Consider the following 25,433-nt stretch of genomic DNA (forward strand, 5'->3'; position numbering starts at 1 on the left):
CAACTTCAGAATCATCTGACATCGTTGTACCTTTTTGTTTGTAAACAGTGTTGACTTACTTGCACTTCCTTAGTCATTGTGCGTTCGCTTTGTAAACACTGGGTCTGTAGTTCCGCCTACGTTCCACGTGACCTTTCGACATGATTCAATAGTACGTGAACTTGCATCCCAGAACTAGTGCTACTAGTTCTCTAGAGCTTTTGTGCTTAAAAAGTATGCAACTTTTTATTTTCCGAAAAAAATGACAGATCGTTTCGCTAGCTAAGACCCTTCTTCCTCGGCTGGGATCATTTAGAGCCCTTTGAAGCTGCATTTAAGCTACATTGTGGAAGTTCAAAATCAGGGAACCAATAAAGTCCATTATATGGAGTAAAATCCTGAAATGCTTTCCTCAAAAACCATAATTTCTTCACGACTGAAGACAGAAAGACATGAACATCATGGATGACAAGGGGATGAGTAAATTATTTGTAAATTGTTGTTCTGGAAGTGGACTTCTCCTTTAAGGCTAAAGTTTAGTGTGTGTGGGAATAATGAACATAGTATGATTGTTTTATTGGTGCAAATGGTTCCCATTGTATATGTCCTTTTACAGCATAGTATAATTAAATTTACCATATTTTCTGTAAAGTTGCACCAGATCAAGGGAAAAAACACAAGTCGCATAAGTCGCGTTTTCCTATAATGTAAATACTAATAGGTCTAAATAAAACGAACGTTAGGAAACTTGACAAACACTAATATGTATTTTATTTCCCCTCACTCCAAATTGTTTCAATTTAGTGGCATTCAAAACAAACCAGAAATAAATGCATACATATTCAGCGTGTAACGGTTCACAAAGTCACAGTTTGGTTCGATAGGCCTACTACACAGAGGTGTCACGGTTTTGTTTTTGTCAATTCAGTCAGTTGAATTCGAGTGAAAGTGAAAGTAAAATGCTCACAGGCATTTACAAGCTATTTAAAAGCGAAGAAAAGCGAAGAAAAGCGAACCTTTCATTCGGCATGAATCGTTTTCATGAGTGAATTGTTAGATGTGGTGTGGTTGCTAAACTATTATTTATTATATAAAGAAGTTCTCTCATGTCCCAATATCTGCTTAAAACAGCATCCTTCACATACCCTAAAAAAAGTGTTAAGTGTTTGAAAAAACACCATGGCATCGCGATGCTTACACTGATCATCAAAACCTACATATTGTACAACAGACAAGTTAAATTGAGTCACCAAATACCTTTTGTATGTTTAGTTGTCTCCAAGTTTTTACAATGCTAGAACTGATATGTGCGCGGGAGCCGCCGGCGCAGTAAAAGACATCATTTAAAACGGTCAGTTTTTATATTTGTGTAACATCAAAATGACAGTGAAACATTGTACTTTTGTAAAATAAAGAACACAAACAAAATGCGCTTGCCGTCTCTGCCTCTGTGAAACTCTTCCTGGAATGAAGAAAAACTCAGCGATACTGCCTACTTGTCACGCAGACAGGAGAAATATATTTATAAAAACCAACATATAAGCGCATTTCCACACTAATTCCTATTATTGTAATTTATGATATTTGAGTTTAAATATCATAAATTACGAATATAATCTCAAAATCTGTATTAAAAATGACTTTTTCAAAATATAATTGTATTTTGGGATGATATGTGAGTCACATCTTAGCAAATTCACTCATCTAATTGAAGACCATTAGGAGATGATTTCTTTACTTTGAAAAGTAATTTCTCAGCCTTTAGGGTGAGAATTTTATTATTCAAAATTATACTCATTTGTGCAAAAAAAGACCTTCAGTGTTGTTTTGCTGCTTCTCCGTCACACGGACCTTCAGTCTGACCCTTTTAGCTTCTCGTTCAGCCAATTTAGATTTATTTCAGAGTGCTTAAACATGCATAAACATGCACTGACAGTAAAACACTGCGGTCGCTTTTAGCCGAGTACCTCCACAATTCAATCAGCTCCTAGTAACAAGATGACCAGTATAAACACAAGTGCTGAGACTTCATTACTTTCAGCCCGGGGAAAATCCTGTGTGATTTTATTGGAAAAGCCATATTTACATAAACCTGTGTGGAGGTCTATCAAGCCAGAACACATTAACCTGCTCCGCAAACACGAGAGGCTCAGTTTTGCTGCAGTGTCTGTGGAACAAGTGTCTCATTTCCTGACTCGATCTGCTCGGATAGAAAAGCACAGTGGCGTGCCGTAATGTTCAGGTAGTGTGCGTGAAATTGACAGGGATGTCGTGGTGAGTATTGAGATGCTGGCTATCCTGCAGTCACGCTTGGTCTTTGTATGAATCACAAGCGGTGTGCAGGAGAGCGTTTAATCAGCGTGCGGTTAGTTTGATGGGGGAAAGTGTACTGTTGACATGCGCTTTATTGAGGTCACGGTATTGCGCGTGAATATGAATCCACAGGTGAGATAGGGCTGATGGAGGGGTCATTTCATGTAAGTAGGAGCTTCCAGATCCACAATCAGTGCATAGTGATGGACTGAGATTGTGTCACGCTGGCACAAACATGGACTGCCAATGACTTTCTGATGCATTTTCCAAACAAAACTGGAATGCATTTACAAAATCAGTTTTTCAAGAGTCATGTTTAAGTTGTTGAATTCATATTTTAAAAGCAGGGTTACTAAAAAATGCTGGGTTAAAAATAACCCAGTGCTGGATGAAATATGGACAAACCCAGCGATTGGGTTGTTTTGGGTTGAATGTTTAACCCAGACTTCTGGGTAGTTTTATTTAACTCAACTGTTGTTTAAAAATCACTATATGGCTGGCTTAAAATCAACCCAAAATGAGGTGTAAATTAAAAATCAGACACATAATTACAGTAAATGCATTAGCAATAATCAAAAGGTGAACAAAGTTATTATTTAATTACTATTTTTTTTTTAAACTTATTAATAAATGTTCATTTATTAAACATATTATTAAAGGTTAATTTCCAACCTATTTGGGTTCATTTTAAGCATTAAATATATATTATTCTATTATTTAGAGTATATACATTCTATTATTTATATATAGTCTATTATTTAGAGTGTACAGTTGAATAAACCTAAATGGATATAAAACATTTTCATTAGTTGAAATAAACACTGATTGAAATAAAATATACAAAACATAAACTTATATATTTTTTTAGTAGTTGATACTGTATTGTATATAATTACTATTTGCATTTATATTAACTTTATAAGATTTTTAGTTAACATTTGTAGATTTTATTTTATAAATGTATATTTATTTATACATTTTTTATTTATTAAATTTATTAAATACTATATATATATAAACAAATAGAAAGCACAGACAAAAACACAACAAAGGTTGAAAATGGATGAAAGAAAATTAAAAAATTGAAAAAATTGAAAACAAATTCAATATATTAATAAAAAGTATAATAGCATCAATGACACCGAAATAAAACTGTTTTTAAATATTTTAAATATGCTAGATGAACTAATAACTGAACTAATAGCTGGGTTTACCAAAGGTGACAAGCTAGTGGGATTTTTTTTAGAGCTTTTCAGCTTACTAGGCACTTACTAGTTTACTGACAAGTAAAACTGGACTTTTTTGAGCGAAACTGGCATTTTATATCTGTGAAATAATCAGGACCTCCACTTACACTTTGTTAAAATAAAGGTGCTTCACAATGCCATAGAAGAAGCTTATTTGTTTAAATGGTTCCAAAAAGAACCTTTAATATCTGAACAGCCTTTCTGTTTCACAAAAGGTTCTTTGTAGAAAAAGAAGGTTCATAGATTATAAAAAGGTAAGAAAGAGAAGGTTCTTTGAAGAACCTTTAACTGAATGGTTCTTCATGGAACCAATAATGGTTGTTCTATGACATCACTGAGAAGAACCTTTTAAAGCACCCTTATTTTTAAGAGTGTATTCAGTGTGTTTTCTAACCTTTGACAGAAACTGCTGTCATACTTTTAATCAGATTTATTTCTATTATTATGTTCATCTGTTTCAAATAAATCCACTGCTAATTGCCACATGAAACACCAGGGCTGTCGACTACAGCCCTGATCTCACCTTCCTGTTCAGTGCTTCATATAAACTCTTGAGTGCTGACATTTCAACTGGAACTTCTGATGTTTTGCTTACGCCACAGCAAACCTTAGATTGCACACGCTGGTAAATGTAATTGTAAAGAGAGTTTGTGCTCAGCAGTGACGTGCGAAAATCTTTCAGTGCCACGGCTCAAAGAGAGAAAGAGACTCCTTTGGAAATCAGAGTTTTGCATTGCTACACTCAAAAAATGCTGGGTTAAAAACAACCCGACTTAGGTTATTTGGCAACCCAGCGCTGGGTAAATATTGGACAGAACACATGCTGGGTTATTTTGACCCAGCTGAAGAAATGCAAATCGGCGGCACTGAGCACCGCTCTCTCTCAACAAGCCCACGCTCTGACTGACTGTAACTCAGCAGCTGGGTTGTTTCGTCAGAGACAGGCTCAACCCAGCGGTTGGGTAGAAAAATAACCCAGCTTTAAAAACGACCCATTTACATGTACCATGTACATATATTGATACCTTGTACTTTTTAGCAAAAAAATTTCTATTTTAATATACTTTAGAATATAATTTATCCCTGTGATGCAAAGCTGAATTTTCAGCAACGTTACGCCAGTCTTCAGTGTCACATGATCGTTCAGAAATCATGCTAACATGCTGATGTATTATCAGTTTTGGAAACAGTTGTGCTGAATAATATTTTTAGAGCCTTTTTAGGATTCTTTCACGAATAAAAAGTTTACAAGAACACCATTTATTCAAAATATAAAACTTTTGTGGTCTTTACTATCATATTACTAATATTTCAGTCTTCAGCATGAGCTAACTTGGCTCAGAGGAACATTTCTAGTGCAAGTGGTTCAAATCCTGCTCGACTGACAACTAAACGGCATCTGTTTGTCAGTAACGGTGGTGTTTTCGGCTGCTTTATTCTGATTCCAGTGGAACACAGAGTGTTTGGATGAGAGAGAAATAAAGTGCAGGTCTGTGACAGCTGTGAGCAGAGCAGCGCTCCATGCCCAGCACTGACACTTTACGTCGCTTATGAGCCCGTCTGTCATTGACTGCAGAAGAGAAGAGTATTTAAAGTTTTTTATCACTGTAAGGGAAAGATTCAGAATGAAATAACCTCTGATAGCAACAGAGAATCGCTGAAGATACATATTTGTATGTTTCTGTGATGTTGATTTTGATTGTTGTACACTTTTTCCCATCTGTTCTCAGAATCTTTGCTTCCTTTTTCACACGCAGGATTTCCCTTGCCAAATATTCTCCAGGGCTCATAGTCTCTAGAGCTTCAGTCATTATAAAAACATGAAGGTGAGCAATAACACTAGAAGCCATTACCCAAGCAGGGACGACATGTACTCCCGTATTTCATACGTATCTCATTAAACCTCAGAGTTTCATGGCTCTCAGCACAAAGGGAGAACATATAAACTGCTCGTAAGATATGGACGGTGATCAAAGTGTTGTTAGTGCACAGGGACGATCCTTACAGCAAAGAGCACACATGCATTCAAGAAAAAACGCACACGTGCATTTCAGATACTTAATGCATGTTGTGCAGTTTTTGTAGCCCTTAATTTTCCACAGCAATGCAGTTATATGCAGTTCTTGTGTGCTTGATAAACCATGGAACTTTCTTCTGTAAAACACAAAACTAGATGTTCAGCAGAATGCCTTCCATTTTATGTTAATATTTTAATTAAAGCAGTTTAACAAAACATGTTCATGGTTCTCTGGTGCCAAATAATGTTCACATGACATGCAAGTAAACAAATAAAATGCTTGTTTTTAGTAAGAGTTGTTTTTTTTTATTATTGTTTTCATTGTATTTTATTGTTTCAGTATAATTATTTATTTATTTAAATTTAACTTTTTTTAACAATTTAAACAATTATTAGCTTTTCATAAACTCACAAACTCTACTTTGGAAGAGATTAACATAACGGATTGTAATTTATACATATTCAGCCTCATATAAAGAACTGGGCAATAAAAGTATTTCATTTTGCGACTAAAAAATGAGGCAGGTTTGCTATATAGCTGTATATTGCTTTATCAAGTCGAGTCGAGTTTTACTGTCATTCTGCTACATGTGTGGACATGTATGTGTGGACAAAATGTCGTGTCTCACAGGAACACGGTGCTACATAAATAAACATAAAATATGAACATACACTTGACGTAGAAACAATTTTTTAAACCTATACATCTAACTATACTTATACTATAAATAATTGACTATACATACACATAACCTAAGACAGACTATACAAGTACTTTACATAATAACTGTGCACGATAATGTGCAGAAGAGGTATGTAAAGGTTAAGAAGCAAATAGTGCAATATGATTTGTGTTGCACTGACAAGTAAACATTTGTTAAGTACTTATTAGGTTCTTGTAAGATGGGTTGTTAATAAGAAAGTGTCTGGTGCAAATAGAGAGAAAAGAGTGTGTTTCTACAGGTGGTTTGTCTAGCCCACTCACTTGTATGTAGCACACTCAGAGGTGCACAATGTTGTTTTCTGTGTAACATGTAGTGTTTATAGGAAAGTGTCTGGTGCATATAGAGATGAAGAATGCGTTACTACAGGTGGTTTGTCCAGCCCACTCACCTGTGTGTAGCACACTCAGAATTGCACACCGTTTTTTGAGTTTTTCAACAGTTTACATTGTGGATAAGGTTTCAGCGGGGGTGAGGTGGTTGGAATTGAGGGCTCTCACAGCCTGGGGGAAAAAGCTGTTGAGCAGTCTTGCAGAGCGGGCTCTGATGCTCCTGTAGCGTCTTCCTGATGGCAGGGATGGGTGGGGTCCTTCATGAAACTGGTGGCTTTACCAGAGCATTGTGCAAGGAAAATGTCCAGAAGGGAGGGAGAGGGGTATAGACGATCTTTGCAGCTGTGTTTACTGTCCGTTGTAGGGTCTTGCGGTCAGCAGCACTGCAGTTCTCGTACCAGATATTGATGCAGCTGGTCAGCACACTCTTAAAGGTTCCCCTGTAGAATGTGGTGAGGATGGGTGGAGGGAGACTTGCCCTTTTCAGCCGGCGGAGAAAGTGTAGGTGCTGTTGTGCCTTCTTTGAGTATTCTTATGTGAGTATGAATGTGGATAAAGTTGGACTTATACAGTGGAGGTCAAAAGTTTGCATATACCTTGCAGAATTTGCAAAATGTTAATTATTTTACCAAAGTGAGAAGGATCATACAAAATGCATGATATTTTTTATTACTGACCTGAATAAGATTTTTGACATAGAAGACATTCACATATAGCCCACAGTAGAAAATAATAGTTGAATTTATAAAAATGACCCTGTTCAAAAGTTTATATACACTTGATTCTTAATACTGTGTTGTTACCTGAATGATCCACAGCATTTTTGTTTGTTTGTTTGTTTTGTTTAGTGATAGTTGTTCATGAGTCCCTTGTTTGTCCTGAACAGTTAAACTGCCCATTGTTCTTCAGAAAAATCCTCTTCAAGTCCCTTTTTTTCCCCAGCATTTTAACCCTTTCCAAGAATGACTGTATGATTTTGAGATCCATCTTTTCACACCGAGGACAACTGAGGGACTCATATGCAACTATTACAGAAGATTCAAACACTCACTGATGTTTCAGAAGGAAAAAACAAGCATTAAGAGCCGGGGGGGGGTGAAAACTTTTAGAATTTGAAGATCAGGGTAAATGTAACTGATTTTGTTTTCTAGGAAACATGTAAGAATCTTCTGAAGTGCAGTACTAAATGAAAAAATATGATATTTAGGCAAAATATGAAAAATGTACGCATCTTCATTCTGTTTAAAAGTTTACACCCCTGGCTCTTAATGTATAATTTTTGCTTCTGGAGCATCAGTGAGTGTTTGTACCTTCTGTAATAGTTGCAAAAAAAACACATGCTTATTCAGGTAACAACGCAGTATTAAGAATCAAATGTATGCAAACTTTTGAACTTATTTTTATAAATTCAAATATTATTTTCTCTTGTGGACTACATGTAAACATCTTTTATGTGAAATATCTTATTCAGGTCAGTACTAAATAAAACATAACACACATTTTTGGTACAATAATTATCATTTTGCAGATTCTGCAAAGTGTATGTAAACTTTTGACCTCAACTGTATATAACTTTCTGTATAAAGCTTTGTGATAATACAGTTTACATTTCACATATATAGTCCTAGTTTAAACTTTTGGGGGAGAAATCAATGCAAGGTTGGCTTACTTACAATATCTGTAGCCTATAACAAGATGGAATAAGTGTATTCTACAATAGACAAAAAACGCAAAAATATTTTACAAAAATATATTTACTAAAATATGTTTTAAAATATATTAAATAAATATATTTTCTATCAATATATTGTTGGCCGTTTTTAAAATAATTAAAAAAAATATATATGTTGAACAAATATAATGTAGGGTGCTGTAAGATTGTAAATGTATTTTCTTGCCCCTGGAATATATGTAGAAGTGTATTTTGATAAAAGAAGGCTGTAACTGAATTTTTTGTTCAATTTTAAAAATATATTTAATCTAACATATATTAAAAAAAATGCATGAGATTAGAGTCAGATTAAAAAATAAATAAATAAATAAAAAACGGCCATTTCAATCTAATCTAGTGCAAATTAGTGACTATTGCAGACACGTCAAGTGCAAAATGGGTTAAGATATTCTTAAACAATGGGGGCGTTAAATAATGGTGCAAATACTATAGTATTATAATAGTCTACGTCAAACCTTTGTAAATCATATTGCGTTATTCATTTAAATACCTTCCTCCCATAAATGTTGCATTTGGAAGAGAAACTTCTTTAAATATGCAATAAAGTCGGCCACAAAAATATGTGTCCATACCCTTGCATCACTAATTTTTCACTGCATGTCTTTAGTAAATCCTTAGCAAATCTGATAGCTCCGCACCAAACTGAAAGTTGCAGAAAGAAATAAGTAAAGATGCATCTGTAAGAAAGGTTGTTCCTCTAAGGGCTTGTATTTAGTGTGGGCAGGGGCGTCCCCATGGGTGCACTTGGCATTTTCATGCTCTACGGCTTTGCCTTTACTCAGCCGGGGGACACACACCTCTGTCCTCACATACACACATACTCACACACACTGTTTACAACCTTGAAATCAAAAAGCCCTTTCAAGTGCAAATGAATGCTCCTTTCCATCAGATAAGAGTGACGTGAACAGATTTGCAGATTTCCATTTCAAAGCGGCAAAGTTTGTCCCGATAAATAGCTCTCCGGCGTGATCGCGGAGTTTACAAATCAGCTCCGAAGGCCAGATAACCGGCCACCGATGCAAAACGGACATGACTCCAGCAAAAGCCTCTGAGGGTTGAGTGGTTAAACGGAGGCGTTGCTCGCATTGCTTTGGCGTCACTGGAATCGGTCGAGTTTCACAGGCTGATCAAACAGGGCCGAGCGAGTCGCGGTTTCAGCAGAAACCTGTGTAAATCTTGTCCGCCAGGCACTTGTCCTCAATTCAGGCTGTGTTGTAAATACAATCGTAAATCTACAGATAAATGTGAGCGTTTGCTTACGCAGTTTACAGATTAGCATGAGAGATTAGCGCTAATCAGACGTTGTGGCTGTAACTCACACATGTAAACAATGCATTCATGCCAAGAAACCAAATGTAAAATCCAAATGTTTACAATGCAAGTACACGGTGTAAACTGTAAAGTGCCTACATTTATATAATCTTAGAAATACAAGCTGTCATCGTTTTATTTTAATTATGTCGTGCAAATGGCTAAATTTCTGTTTTGTAATGTTTTTAAAAGAAGCCTCTTCTGCTCACCAAAGCTGCATTTATTTAATCAAAATTACAGTAATATTGTGAAATATTATTACAATTTAAAATAACTGTTTTCTATTTGAATATATATAATAATATAATTTTAAAACATGATCAAAGCTGAATTTGTTATCATCGTTACTCCTGTTTTCAGTGTCACACGATTCTTCAGAAATCATTCTAATATGCTGATTTGCTGCTTAATTATCAATTATAATTGGTGTTCAGTTATTATTTTTACTCTTATTATAAATGTTGAAAACATTTTGCTGCTTAATATTTTGTAAACAGTTTTTTTGACAAATACCAGTGTTGTTGTAGTATCATTTTAGTTTTTATTATTTTTAGATTTTAGCTTTTATATATTTTCCATTTTCATTTTAATTGCAAAGTTTTAGTAATTTTATTGTGTAGTTTTATCATTTTTAATTATGTCTATATAGTTTTTATTCATTTTGTTATTTTAGTTTTAGTTAAATACAAGATTAAGTTAAATTAAATTAAAAAGATACATTAAAACAGAGAAATGTTGATTTACCAACTGAAATGAATTTTTTAAAATATTTTATTTCAGTTAATGTTTATTTTACTTCAAATAACAGAAATGTTTTTAAAAGGTTTTAATTTTATTTTCAGTTTTAGTTAACTAATAACCCTGATGAATAGAAAGTTCAAAAGAACGTTTATTTGAAATATAAATCTGTCTTTTCTGTCACTTTTGATCAATTTGTTGTGTCCTTGATGAATAAAAGTATATATATTTCTTACTTCTTACTTTTGAATGGTAATATATCACAAAAAAATAGAACGCAGTCCAACTGTTTTCAACATTGATAATAAAATGTTTGTAAAAAAGCAAATCATCATATTAGAATGATTTCTGAAGAAAATTCAGCTTTGCAGCACAGGAATAAATTAATTTATTTTAAAATATATTCACATAGAAAACAGTTGTTTTAAATTGTAATAATATTTTGCAATATTACTGTTTTTCCTGTATTTTTAATCAAATAAATGCAGCCTTGGTGAGCACAAGAGACTTCTACTACTACATTAGTTTGCCAAAAACAACCACAAATTCAGAAACATTATAATGTAAAGAAAGAGCTGTACAGGAAAGAATTCTGTATAATGTTGAACATACAGCAAATGTTTAATCTACCAGATGCTGATATAAGCACAAACGATATATCCTTCATCCTTATGCATACTATTTAGTGGCTGTTTTGACATTCATGTTACATTTTTAATATCTTTTCGATGCATATTGTATCTGCACATACAGTAACTGTTTACATGGGATTTAGCAGCGCAAACACTCAGTGCTGATATCAGAAATTCAGCTCCACCTGCTATCAGACATACAGACACAGAGCTGGATCATAGTCCTGCAAAGCTCTGCGCACACATCTGTCCTATCAAGTATGATCTAGCTAAAGTGAAATGAGTAATGTATGTTCTGCTAGGCTAATATTAATCGTCGTCTTAGGTGTTTTGCCTAAAATTCCTGAGGAGAAATATAAAAAAAAAAAAAAAATCACTAAGAATACTTGAAGTGAATGTGAATAGCAGATCATTTATTTATTTATTTACATTTTATGTTATTTTATTTCAGCTAATGTTTATTAGTAAGTAACACAAATGCTTGTTTAAAATTTTAGATTTAGGTAAAATAACCCTATGCAGTATACTGCCTTTTATTTACTAATAGTATGTAAAAATGCAATACAATAAATGACCAAAACTTGTTGTTTTCAAATTATTCACATTTAATGCAATCCATTTGTCATTTCAAAAATATTATTATAAAAAATAATATTATTTCAAATATTTAATTGAACAACATTTATTGGTAATTTTTTTTAATTATTAATATTTATTCATTCATTTATTAATATTTTTATTTAGTAATATTTCTCCATGTTTCTCCTGAAATTCCTGAGGATAAATATAAAAAAATAATTCACTAAGAATACTTTAAGTGAATGTGAGTAACATGTTTATTTATTTAATTTTTGTTGTTCATTTTTTTAAGAATTTGAGACAGTTGTTGACATTTACTAAGAGTATAGAACAATGAATGTATATAGCAGTTGAATTTTATTTTATTTTATTTTATGTTATTTTATTTTAATTCATTTTTTAGTCTTAAGAATATATTGACAATTATTTTGGTTTAGTTTTAGAATGAATATTACAACCGTTGACATTTACTAAGAATATTAAGCTATAAAGTGAGTGCAAATAGCAGCTGTAATAATATTTAATTTATTTATTTATATTTCATTTTTAGACTAAGAAGAATATAATGAAAAATTAATTTATTTTATTCTTAGAAGAATATGAGAAGTGTTGACATTTACTAAGAGTATAGAGCTGTAAAGTGAATGTGTATCACAGATTAAATAATTTTTATTTATTTTATTTTATTTTTAAGCTTAAAATATAATGACAATAGTTTTGTTAATTTTTAAACTATATGATAGATAATATGACAGAATATGTCAATTATTGACATTTGCTAAACATGGAAATATAAAGTGAATTTATTTATAAATAAATAAATACATACATACATACATACGCACAGTTTGAGACATTATTGACATCACTTCTGAAACTCTAAAGACGACTAAGTAAAACAAACTTTGCTTCTACCTTCTATGTGTAAAGCGCAATCAGTGTGCATTGCTATTCTCAATAACACAACAACAATGCAGCTGAGTTATTGGTTGGCCTTGCAGAGGTGTCTTCGTAAACCGTAATTACGATGTCCAGTCTCTCTCACAGTCTGACAGTCTCACTCCACCCTTTCCAGTCTCACGTCCTGATCCACATTCCATCTTCCAGACATCAGCCAATTCTGTGAAGCTTCGCCTGGTGCAGCAGAATCACATCCACACTCCATTGGGCTCCAGGAAAGTCTTTTATTATCTGCTCATCCTCTCAGAAATCTCATCCTGTCGCTATTTGTAACTCTCCGTTTACACTCTTACTTTACTTGGATTGCCTCATTTATCATGTTCAGAATGGAATACTATAGATTGCATATTGTACAGTATGTAGGAACAGTGACACTGTAATATATTTGAGATACTATTAAATAATATTTTGAATTAGGTTTTATTTTGTGCATTAATTTTAATTTTAGTAATTTAGTTTTGTGTTGTGTATTTTTTATTATTATTTTTAAATTCTTTTTTTAAATTAAATAATAGTGCCAATTAAGTAAATATATTTAAAAAACAAAAATCCATAAACTACATTTAGTACAGCAAGATAAAATAATTGAAATATTATTATTGCATATTGCAAGGGTAACATCTAAATTACCTGATTTTATGCAAATCAAAATATTATGCAACATCATCGAATCAACCTAAATATATTAATTAACAGCAATAAAACACATTTTTATGGATTAAATTCCAGCTCGAGTAGATTAGGGTAACAATTGCACTTTTTTACGACTGTGCCATTCTGAAACTCCTCATGGTTTTCATTTAGCTTTGGATTGCTTTTTGACGTTTGCCATCTTTTTATCTCATTTGATGTACACTACACAAGTCAATCCCGACACATGACGTCTATATTTGACAGGCTGACATAATGGTGACATAAAACTAAATGCTCTTGTAATGTCTATGCCAGGGAATTTAGACGTCAATCACCCCGTACGACACCATCGGCTCATAAATATGCAGGGAAGTTATTTAACGCCCTTCAAGACTGCTAATGTCTTTACAGGCTTCCATTCCATGGATTCCAGTTATAGAGATGCTTTATTCCCAGAGGAGCGCTGAGCTTCTCCCACTGATGCTTACGCTGCACTAAATTAGGACAAATCTCGTTAATACTTCTTTACCAAATTCAGCCCACCCATATTAGCCCTATCCTCCCCATGGGTACGACTCCAACCCACACAGAAGCACATAATTTTGTTGCATAGCTGAAAAAGACACCCTCTTCTTAAAAAGCTTAAAATAGAGGCTTTGTATCCAGCGCCGCACTTACAAGAGCGTCGTCGTGTTCGGGCGAGATGGTGTGAATGAAAGACGTTAGTGAGGGAAAGGGGTAGAAGAAGTAATATTGAGTTCAGGCACTAGTCCATCCATTCTCAGGACCAGAAGCCAGGTAATTAGGACTGCTGGGAGGGACAGAGCGCTACTCTCCTTCTCAGCAGGTCTTTTTTTCTGAAATGATTTATCTGGAAGGAGAAAATGCTGGAAGCGCTAGTGGGTGGAACAACGCTGGGTTTGATTCTCTGGACCTGGAGCCTCATGCATAATACTTCACTTTGTTTCCATACAGAGCAAAAGTTTGTGCAGAAATGGGAGAATATATGCATATGGATGAAAAGTACTGATATCAATATCTGATAGTTTGCAGGTTGAGCTGTCCTAGCTAACAAGAATATGCTCTAAGAACATTGTGCAAAGATTCTCATGTTATGAAAACATTATTTCTGATGTTCACTGAACAGTTCTCTAATGAAAACATTTCAGAAAAGAAATAAAAAGTTCTATGAATCATGGATAAATATTTTAAGAACATTACTAAAAGCCACATAACACTGAATGACGTTCTATTCTATTCTATTCTATTCTATTCTATTCTATTCTATTCTATTCTATTCTATTCTATTAACATTACTGAAAGAACATATAAGTTATGAAAAAAAAAAATCTGTTTAAATATTTTAAAAACTTTTTCTTGGTATAGTGAACAACAAAGGATTAATTGACTCCCAAATACATTTTTTTTGATAATTTACTCACCCCTGTGTCATCCAAGATGTTCATGTCTTTCTTCAGTCGAAAAGAAAATGAAGTTTTTGTGGAAAACATTCCAGGAGTTTTCTCCATACAGTGGACTTCAGTTGGGCTCGATGGGTTGAAGGTCCAAATTGTAGTTTCAATGCAGCTTCAAAGTGCTCTACGCGATCCCAGCCAAGGAATGAGGGTCTTATATAGCAAAACAATTGGTCATTTTCTAAAAAGTAAAATAAAAATGACCTCTATTCTTCAGTGGGGTTAATATATGGACCTTCAATTTTGACCTTCAACCTACTGGCTCCCATTGAAGTCCACTATATGGAGAAAAATCCTGGAATGTTCCTTTCAAAATCTTAATTTCTTTTTGACTGAAGAAAGAAAGACATGAACATGATCTTGGATGGCATGGTGCTGAGTAGATTATCAGGAAATTTTAATTCAGGCGTGAACTAATCCTTTAAGGGAACATTCCATTTGATCATTTTTCAAAACGTTATGGGAACAGTTGAATATTCTCTGAACATTCTAAAATGAGTAGTAACATTTAAAAATGTTAAACGAACATTCAACCAAAATAAACAGTCCATGAATGATATATAAATGTGACCCTGGACCACAAAACCAAAGTGTCTATTTTTTAAAACTGAGATTTATACATCATCTAAAAGCTAAAATAAATAAGCTTTTTGAGCCACTGATGTATGGTTTGTTAGGATAGGACAATATTTGGCTGAGATACAACTATTTGAAAATCTGGAATCTGAAGGTGCAAAAAAAAAAAAAGAGAAATTTGACTTTATAGTTGTCAAAATACAGTTCTTAGCAATGCGTATTACTAATCAGAAATTAAGTTTTGATATATTTTACGGTAGGACATTTACAAAATATTTTCATGGAACATTATCTTTATTTAATATCCTAATGATTTTTGGTATAAACTCGATAATTTTGACCCATACAATGTATTGTTGGCTATTGCTACAAATATAACCGTGCTACTAATGACTGGTATTGTGGTACAGGGTCACAAATATTTTGAGAAAATTATTAAAGACCAGATAACATTGAACGACATTCAATTAACATTTCAGAAAGAACATTTTGCTAGCATGGCCACTAAGTTTTGAAAACATTGTTTCTGCTGTGTACTGAACATTCAAATGTTAAAAACACAATTTTTTTATAATGTATTACAAACAGTTTTTCTTGGTTCTTGGGAACATTTAATTTGATCATTTTGCAAACATTATGGCAATAGTTGAATGTTCTTCTAATATTCTGAAATGCGTAGAAACATTTAAAAATGTTACAATCCAACTGAAACTTTTCTAAAAAAAAAATAAAAAATTTTAAAATGTCCAATTTTTTTTGTAAAAAATGTGAGACAAACATCCAACTAAAACATTTCTTTAAATTAAAAATAATTTTTTTTTTTAAAATGTGCTAACATTTTCAGAACATTATTAAAGGAGAAGTTCACTTCCAGAACAAAAATTTACAGATAATTTACATGTCATCCAAAATTCTTTTCTTGAGGAAAAAAAAATTCAGGAATTATCTTCATATAATAGACTTCAATGGTGCCCGCGAGTTTGAACTTCCAAAATCCAGTTTAAATGCAGCTTCAAATGGCTCTAAACGATCCCAGCCGAGGAAGAAGGGTCTTATCTAGTGAAACGATCTGTCATTTTCGAAACAAATTGACAATTTATATACTTTTTAACCTCAAACATATGTCTTGTCTAAGTCTGCGTGAAATCTGTTTTTTTTCTGGTTTAATACGGTCAAGACAGTTAGGGTATGTTGAAAAACTCCCATCTCGTTTTCTTCACCAACTTCAAAATCGCCCAACATCGCTGCAGAAAGACCAACCCAGTGTTTACAAGGTGAACATCCAAAGAAGATCAAACGCCCTTTACAAAAACATCGTAAAACAGTGAAGTAGGACGATTTTGACATTGAAGAAGAAAACGAGACGGGAGTTTTTCGACATACCCTAACTGTATTAACCCGGATTACACAGACTACGCATGCGCATCGCAGAGACGAGACAAGACAATTATTTGAGGTTAAAAAGTATATACATTGTCAATTTGTTTAGAAAATGACTGATCGTTTGCTAGGTAAGACCCTTCTTCCTTGGCTGGGATTGTTTAGAGCCCTTTGAAGCTGCATTTAAACTGCATTTCCGATGTTCAAACTTGGGGGCACCATTGAAGTCCACTATATGGAGAAAAATCCTGAAATGTTTTCCTCAAGAAACATAATTTCTTATTAAGTGGAAGAAAGAAAGACATGGATGTCTTGGATGACAAGGGGGTGAGTAAATTATCTGTAAATTTTTGTTCTGGAAGTGGACTTCTCCTTTAAAGACCAGATGACTAAATGACATTCTATTAACACTACTGGAAAAACATTTGTTCATAACTTCAACTAAAGTTCATAAGAGAACCTTATTAGAACATTCTGAGAGTGTTACCTGTTAGCTGTGATTTTTCTGGGGCCTTGTTTTAAAACACTAATTCTGTAATTCATTGCACAACTGTGAATGAAACTGAAATAACTGGATTCTCTGTGACACGTTTTGCACATTTATTTAGCTAAAGAGCCCAATTTCTCACAATGAAATTAAGTAACTAGCTGATTTATACAACATAAAGTGCTATTTATTTGGACATGACAGACAGGCATAAACCATTTCACTACCACAATTAAGAAAGATGAAATGCACATTCTATAAATCTCCTTAAATTCAAACTCTCACTGCAACAAAACGCAGCACAAGTTAGAGTCGTACAATTCATCAAATACATAATCATGATTACAGCTCCTGTGATTAATTATTAAGTGCTGATTAGATGTACCCCTGTTTCTATGTACGGTTTTTATTGTAACCAATCACAGACGTGTCTGTTGTGCTCATGCATACAATACTGAATCACAGGTGTTTAAATCAGTCTTAAAGTCTATCGGTAATCACAACAAGTAGTAATCAGCGAGTTTTAAGCAGTCTGATTGGTGTTTTCTGTTCATGAGTGCTGAAGAACATCACCTGAGACTCAAAGCAAAGCTTTAAAATGAAAGCATTGTTAAGTTTTTGGAATTGTTTTGGATGGCATTAATGCATTAAAATACTGTTACATTTAAATAGTACAAGCTGTTTCTGTCGTTCTCTTTCTCTGTCCGATTGCTGTAAACATCCCGTTTCTGAGTGGTATCCAAGTTACCTTTCATTTCAAAATTGAGGACCAAATTCATTCCATCCACATGTTGAAATGAAAGTGCTCTCTGAGCATGAAAGCAAACTCATGCAGTCGATTTCGTTAGTAAAACCAGCGACAACTGTAGTTGTAGAATTGGCTTTTGAATATGACAGATGAATTTAGTGCTTTTTGAAGTGTCCCTAACCAAGAAAATCCTGTTGGAATGTGAACAGGACAGATGGAAATTTTATCATAGTTTGGAACCAATCAAATAAGAATATGTTAAGAATAAAATGACTTTTGAATATTGTGTATGTTTATCATAAACCCGCTTGTGTTTTATTGAAACAATATATTACTACATTCAGTTTCTTTGATTTTCTAAAGGAACACTGTATCCTATTTTGAAATATAAAAGATCTGTTCTAAAAGATCTGCTTTTTGTTTTGTTATAATGCAATCTCACAAAATGAAATGGCATGTGCATGTCCAAAACATTGACCAAAAATGTCCAAGAAGGCCTTCAGAAGAACAGAAGGACTGCACTCAGTGCTCTCAAACTCTATTCTGTTAGCAGACAAACAACGTTTTTGACCATTCACCAGGTAGTCAAAAACATTGAAAGTCTGACTTGAAAGTCCTCATGCCCGAGTTGGCCAATAAAGACACATATGACTCTCTGAAAAACACATTTAATAATGCAAACACACCGTATTCACCAATAATAATGCTTTGTGTGTTGTCATTTTGATCTTACATTGGAATCATTTGTTTTCAAATTATAATTGAAATAAATAAATAAATAAAAAATAAATAAATGTAGAAACAATTTTCACCCAGAAATTGCTAATAAAATTTGCAATTAATTATAAAGACATTAACATGAAAATTTGAGGTAGAATAACTGAAATCAGTTTTTCTTTTGAAACTTACTTGAATAATCTGTTTTATTTACAACTTGAATATGATTTTCATATACATATTATTTAGCATTTTTACTAGTGTTTATATAAAATTCATATACTGAAAAAATTCATTTAGAAATAAGTAAATTTAACAAACAATTACAAGAAATAACATGTAATGCATTGAATTAAATGTAAATTTTGAAGTAGAAGTATTTTGTAAAACATACTCTTATAATCCTTTAGCATTTTTGACTAGTGATTACCTTAAATTTGTTGAAACAATGACAAAGAAATGGCTAGTAACACTAAATTAAACATTGTATTTGTTTTATTTACAACCTCAAAGATTCAACAAACAATTACAAGAAACGGCAAATAAACATTAAATTAAATGTCAAATCTTTAATTAGTGTTTTCTTTAAACATACTCCCATAATCTTTTTATTTTCAACTCTGAATTTGTGTTTAGTGCAATATGTGACCCTGGACCACATAACCAGTCAATATCGAAAAATACATTGTATGGGTCAAAATGATACATTTTTCCTTTATGCCAAAAATCATTAGCATATTAAGATATTAAAAAAATCATGTTCCATGAAGATATTTTGTAAATTCCCTACCGTAAATATATCAAAACTTAATTTTTGATTAGTAATATGCATTGCTAAGAACTTCATTTGGACAACTTTAATAGACATTTTCTCAATATTTCGATTTTTTTGCACCCCAGGTTTTTAAATAGTTGTGTCTTGGGCAAATATTATCCTATCCTAATAAATCATACATCAATGGAAATTATTTCAGATGTATAAATTTCGATTTTTAAAAAAATGACCCTTATGACTGGTTTTGTGGTCCAGGATCACATATGAGTCTTCTAGCATTTTTAAACTGCCGATTATCTACTAGGAGTTTTCTAGTTTTTCATTTAAACTGCTAAACCAAAAGAGTGCGGAAACATTCTGAAGTCACATTTGTTTCCTCTAAATCCTGATGTGTGTAGTAGACTGTTTTGTGTGTGAACACAACATCTACACATGCAGCCTTTGGTCTTTAAGCCGATGCAGAGAGACTGACTCCAAGGTAAGAGGTTGGAAGAGGGATTTTTTGAAGAGGTTTAAAAGTGGTATTGTTACGGAAAGCACATAGTGTTCCCTGTCTGTCTGACATCGGTGTTCTCTGGGGAAATTCGCAGGCGAAGTGTGTGAGTGCATTGACACGGGAACTAAGGTAGCACTCGACAAAGTTAATTCTCTCTCCCTGCAATAAATTGAGTGCGTATAAATATATATAAGAGGAACAATGATCTCATTAGTCACATTTAGCATGAAGAGTTATGGCCGTGTTGTTCAGCAGCACTCCATCCGCACTCTGGGAAAGCTGCTTCACGTCCACATCAGCGTTTGCCAGCTATCTGGGCCAGTGCATCATCAGCAACAATCCCAGCTGTCAGCTCTGAGCTGCCGACAAAATGTCAACGCCAAACCTTCATATGCATTTATACGCGCCTTTATTTTTCCGCAGGCTGTAGCTATTTTGATGTCTTCTGTTGAGGCTTTTTTCCTCTACATTTCTAAAGGAAAAGGCTAGTTCACACACACACAAAACAATTCTGTGATCATATACTCTCATGTTGTGAATTTTAAAGAATCTCAAAGCTTTTCTTTTACAAAGCAAACTTCTGAAACTCTCAGAGAATGATTTTCACAGAATGTCAGCTTTTTATGTTAAATTAAATGCAACATTAAGACAAATAAATGTGGCTGCACAATTAATTGAAGTAATACTGAAATCTTGATATATCTTATCAAATTGTGATTAGGAAATCAAAGGGTGTGATTTAATTAAAGAAGTACATAGTCTGTTGTTTTGTGTTCATTTACGTGCATACAGCTTATTAGCGTGTTTTCAGAGCTCTCATGAGTATGTTTGAGATCTAAATTGTGCTAGATTCACTTTTGCATTCACATGTGGACAGAAGTTTACAGCATAAAATAAACACTTGAAGGTTTGAACGTTTGAAAGTGAAGCATTTAAGACATAAATATTTATATCATAAGTAATGTTAGTTGGTTCTTGTAAAACCTGAATCTAAGTGTGAACATTCTTAACTTGCTTCCTACACTCTTAAAAATAAAGGTTCTTTATTGGCATCAGTGGTTTGAACATTCATGGAACCTTTCAAATGCAGAAAAGGTTCTTTATAGTCGAAAAAGGTTCTTTAAATGTTCTTCAAAATGATTCTTTTAGAAAATGTTCAATGTAGAAACAACATAAAGGAAGTATATTTTTGATATTTGTTTAATGCCATCTTTTTTATGACTGAACGCAAGTATCACTGATACCAACTGATGTCTCTATGAATTTTTTTCTAATATTTAATCATTGACTATAGCCATTCAACATTACAGTATAATTGACAGCTTTCAATTTAACATTTATTAGACTATTAGACTTAAAAATAACTTCTAATTTAAGTGAACTTAAAACAATCTTCACATAAATCCCATTATAATGACTGTCAACTTTCATATACTGTCACCTGTGCCCTTCAGCAATAAAATATAGCCAAATTTAATAAAGTTATCAAACACTAAAATCTAAATTAAATAAAAGATAAAGCTTAAAACTACAGAAATTATTGAGTTCCTCTTTTTTAATTTTGTTCTTTAATTAACAGACATCACAACAGCTATATATTATGATATTTTGGCTGCTGTTACTTTAAAAGCTGCAGCTGCTGAACTTGAAGCAGATCTGACACTGCTTTAAATCTGACTCTTAAATAATAAATACTTACATGCACTTTTTATAACACCTTTTTTGAGAAGACTCCCATTTGATGTGCCCGTTATTACATTCTGCGTCTAAATAAACGAGCCCCGCTCCTGTGTTAATTGCGTTAAATATTTTTAAGGTGTTAAAATTAAATTTAAATTAATCACCTGCGTTACACACTAATTTTGACACCACTCATATATATACATATATATATATATATATATATATATATATATATATAACAAATGATGTCAGTGGTGAAAGACAAAAAATATTACATCAGTTTATATGACATTTGAAAATATTACATGTGTGATTTTAAAATGCAATCAATTAAAATAAAAAAAATAAAAATTAGATGATTTATCATTATATATAATTAACATTCATGCCACATGACCAATAATTTACAGAAAAGAACAGTGCACATGCAAATGCGTTGTTAAATTATTAAAATATGAACTCAAAATCTCAGGGGGGATTTGCATGTAAATATTTTACATCTAAGAGTTTCAACAAACAAAAAAGTTTGGGAACCTCTGTCTTAGGGCCTAATTTACTAACAGCTTGCACCAGCACAAACCCTCTTTTGGCATAAAAAACGACGCACCGTGAAAAAATAGTGCTGAAAAGGAGTGGACAAAGTCATTTTTGCCTTTGAGGAGTTTTAATTTCAGATGCACAATTTATTGAAGGAGAGTATGTAAATGAATCATGCAATGTGAGGTTTGCGGTGAGTTTATTGGTTTTTGTGCCATTATTTACCACTCAAAAAAAGCGTGTTTTAAGCCAGATGCTAATTTGCACTGCTCTTGGTAGATCGCACTGGTCATTATGGAAATGATCTGGCTGCATCTGTTTTATTTAATGTGCGCACTGTCAGTAATTCAACCGTAGAACTTTCTACTCCCCTTGATGGTTTCATGAGTCTGCGCTCTCGTGCTAATTTGCCCTGTTTAGTAAATCTGACTTCTAATGCACAACTATATCTTAGGAACTTTTCAAAGTCCTTAACTTTAGACCAAAAATGCTAATCCAAGTAATGCATTCTCAAAGAACATCATTGTATGATGCATTTTTCATCACAATAATAGCTGTAAACATCTTTCTCTTTCAGTGTGGAGCATGACTTCCGGCTTCAGGAGGGTCAGGTGACGCGAGCGTGGAAGGTCCCGGAGCAGCAGGAGTCGGAGCAGAGCTCTCCTCAGCTGGTCTTTCCTCCTCCGCGCCAGCAGGACTCTCCCCAGGCCCTCCAGACGGTCAAGAAGAGCCGCAGGAAGTGCTTCTGGTTCCTGTGAACTCTTTGATAGCAGGACGTGACATCATTAGTCAACAAAGACGGTTTTCCAACCAACTTTAAGCCTCTTCTCTTCCGGTCCACTTCATCAACTTGACAAGGAGCCTTTATTTATTGTCTTTTTTTAAAAGCTTCTTCTGTAATTTTCCCACAAGGCGGATTTTTAAATCAAGATTAATGGACTTAAAGGCTGTTTGCTTTGATATTTCAGATTTATAATCCATGAAAAGAAGTCCTTTCATCTCAAAATGTCCTTTAAATAATAATTCACCCAAAATCGAAATTGTCATTATGTCCTGTTTTCATTTACCTGTTCCTTGAAAGTGCCATAAGTGATTTCTTATGGAATTACAAGTTGAGTGTTTCTGATTGTTGACCAATCAGAAATGCTCTCGAGCTGTCAATCATTTTGAGTGTTTTTGTTGTTGAAGCCTGCATCTGTTTATTCTGCTTTGATTTTCCAGATTTATAGTTCATGGTCTCAAAAACTGAGAACTAAGGGGGAGAAGGGGCTTTTTTGTTGGTTCATGTACCCTTTGAGCCAATACTTACTACCTGAAAAGGGATTAACTTCACAGCAGACAGTGATTGATACACAGTGACAGCAGGAGATGGGACGTTAAGGACACATTAAAGAGAGAGAGATGAAAGAGGAATTACAGGTAAGAAATGGAAGCAAGATTACTGATTCATCATTTTGGAGCAATGAGGGTCAAAACACCAGCTTTTATACTATGAAAACCTTTCAACGAATCAATTATTCCACATGCTTAATGCTTTTATGTAGATGATCTAACAACTATACACGCACGGCGATATTTAAGGCAGAGATATCGGGAGAAAGTGGATTTATGGAGAGAGTCATTTCATTCTTTGTGAATGCTTAATTTCAGAATCCATTAAAAGCTCTATAAAATATTTTACTACACAAAAACTGTGTCAGATGCTGTTTATTTGTCTTTTGATTATGGAGTATTCAATCACAGATGGATGCTTGCATTAAGATTTTGCAACATGCAGCCTAATGCACAATAATCTGCGATGGGAATTTTTTTATGGTTTATATAGTTTATTTTATCGTTTATTTGTTTATAGTTGTGAAGTGTATATTTACAAATGTCTACAGAACGAATCCACTCAGATCTCCAGAGCTGTGATCACTATGTCTGTTAACCCAGCTAACAGTGATTGTTCTCTCAAAATTTTTTATGTAGGTTTTTTTATATAAGTTATATAAATGTATATTTGATATATACGTTCTCATAATGTTGAGAAAACATTCTGAGATCAACATTCTCAAAACGTTCTTATGATGTTATTTAGATTTGGTGAACAATCTAAGAAATAATGTTATAATCATGACAAGAAAAGTGGTATTTTAATATGGTCTCTGAATATGCAGACATTTTAGTAAAATGATAAAAAGGAAATTTAACCAACATATGTGATTCAACAATATACGGTAAGTAACATGGCAAAAGATCTGCACTTTTTTTAAAGCTTTTCCAGTAATAAACTGCTTTTCCCAACAATTAGCTTATGATTCGTTCTCGCATCTTACACATAACCTTTTGGCTACACTTTATTTTAAGGTCCAGTTCTCGCTATTGACAAACAATTATTATGACTTTTTATTATGAATTATTATAAACTTCTAACTTTCTGTTCATTAATAGTTAATAAGGTAGTTGTTAATTATAGGTATAGGGCAGGATTAGCGATGTAGAATATGATCATGCAGAATATGTGCTTCATAAGTTCTAATAAACATTAAAGGGGTCATTACATTACATTTACTCCGACATCTGAGCCGCTGAAGATGCAGTGGATTACGTTTGCTTGTGAAGGGAATGCGGCTCCTGATCTACATATATCCGTCTATGTTCGCGCGAATCATTCGTAATCCAGCAGAAGTTAGCATAAGGGGTTTTTTACGAATCTTTGCGATCACCTTTCCTAATAATGTGCTAGTTAGCAAGTTTAGCGGCTACCTGGGGTGTGAAAGGGTTTTCACATTTGCCAAAAATAGACATTTTTATATTATATTTATATATAAGACAACAACAACAACAACAACAACAACAACAAAAAACAGCTCAGATGGGAAAAAGTAATACAATAGTAATGCAAAAGTAACGTAACGCAACTTTCCATAAAAAGTAAATAAGTAATGTTATTGGTTACTTTTTAGGGAGTACCGCAATATTGTAATGCATTACTTTTAAAAGTAATTTTCCCCAACACTGAGTAGAGTGCTGTAAGAAATGTGTTTGTAACTTTTAAATAATGTTATAATCACGTCACAACAAGAAAATGGGATATTTCAACATTTTAAAAACATTTCAAAACAGTGTTCCCACAACATTTCTATAAATGAATCTTTGTAAAGTTCCATTCATTCCAGTGAGTTGGTTAATCTCAAATGGTTTTCTCTCTTACATCCAGCTTTTGAAAGTCCAGTTCATTCTGGTGAATTGATTTGTTCTGACATTTCTTGTAAATTAACTGCTTTAAAAATGATTTACTAATTCAAATCAGGTTATAGCAGTTTTTTTTTTTGTATGTCTCAATTGACTGAAATTATATTTATTTGTTGTTGTTGTT

At 33.3% G+C, this 25,433-nt stretch overlaps 1 protein-coding gene across 5 annotated transcripts in view; it reads left to right on the forward strand.

Annotated features, from left to right (window-relative positions):
* LOC127165537 (uncharacterized) overlaps window positions 1-23,752 on the forward strand; it is a 131,852-nt gene extending 108,100 nt beyond the window's left edge. For 2 of the 5 annotated variants that reach the window (XM_051110261.1, XM_051110262.1), the window contains exon 5: window positions 22,650-23,752. In XM_051110261.1, coding sequence (XP_050966218.1) covers window positions 22,650-22,830 — 181 coding nt within the window. In that variant the 3' untranslated portion in view covers window positions 22,831-23,752. Of the gene's footprint in view, window positions 1-12,680; window positions 12,854-22,649 lie in introns of those variants that run through there. The other 3 variants (XR_007827797.1, XR_007827796.1, XM_051110263.1) reach the window with 3 other exon arrangements.
* The last annotated feature ends 1,681 nt before the right edge of the window (window positions 23,753-25,433 follow it).

The sequence above is a fragment of the Labeo rohita genome, chromosome 5 (assembly GCF_022985175.1).
Source record: "Labeo rohita strain BAU-BD-2019 chromosome 5, IGBB_LRoh.1.0, whole genome shotgun sequence".
NCBI lineage: Eukaryota > Metazoa > Chordata > Actinopteri > Cypriniformes > Cyprinidae > Labeo > Labeo rohita.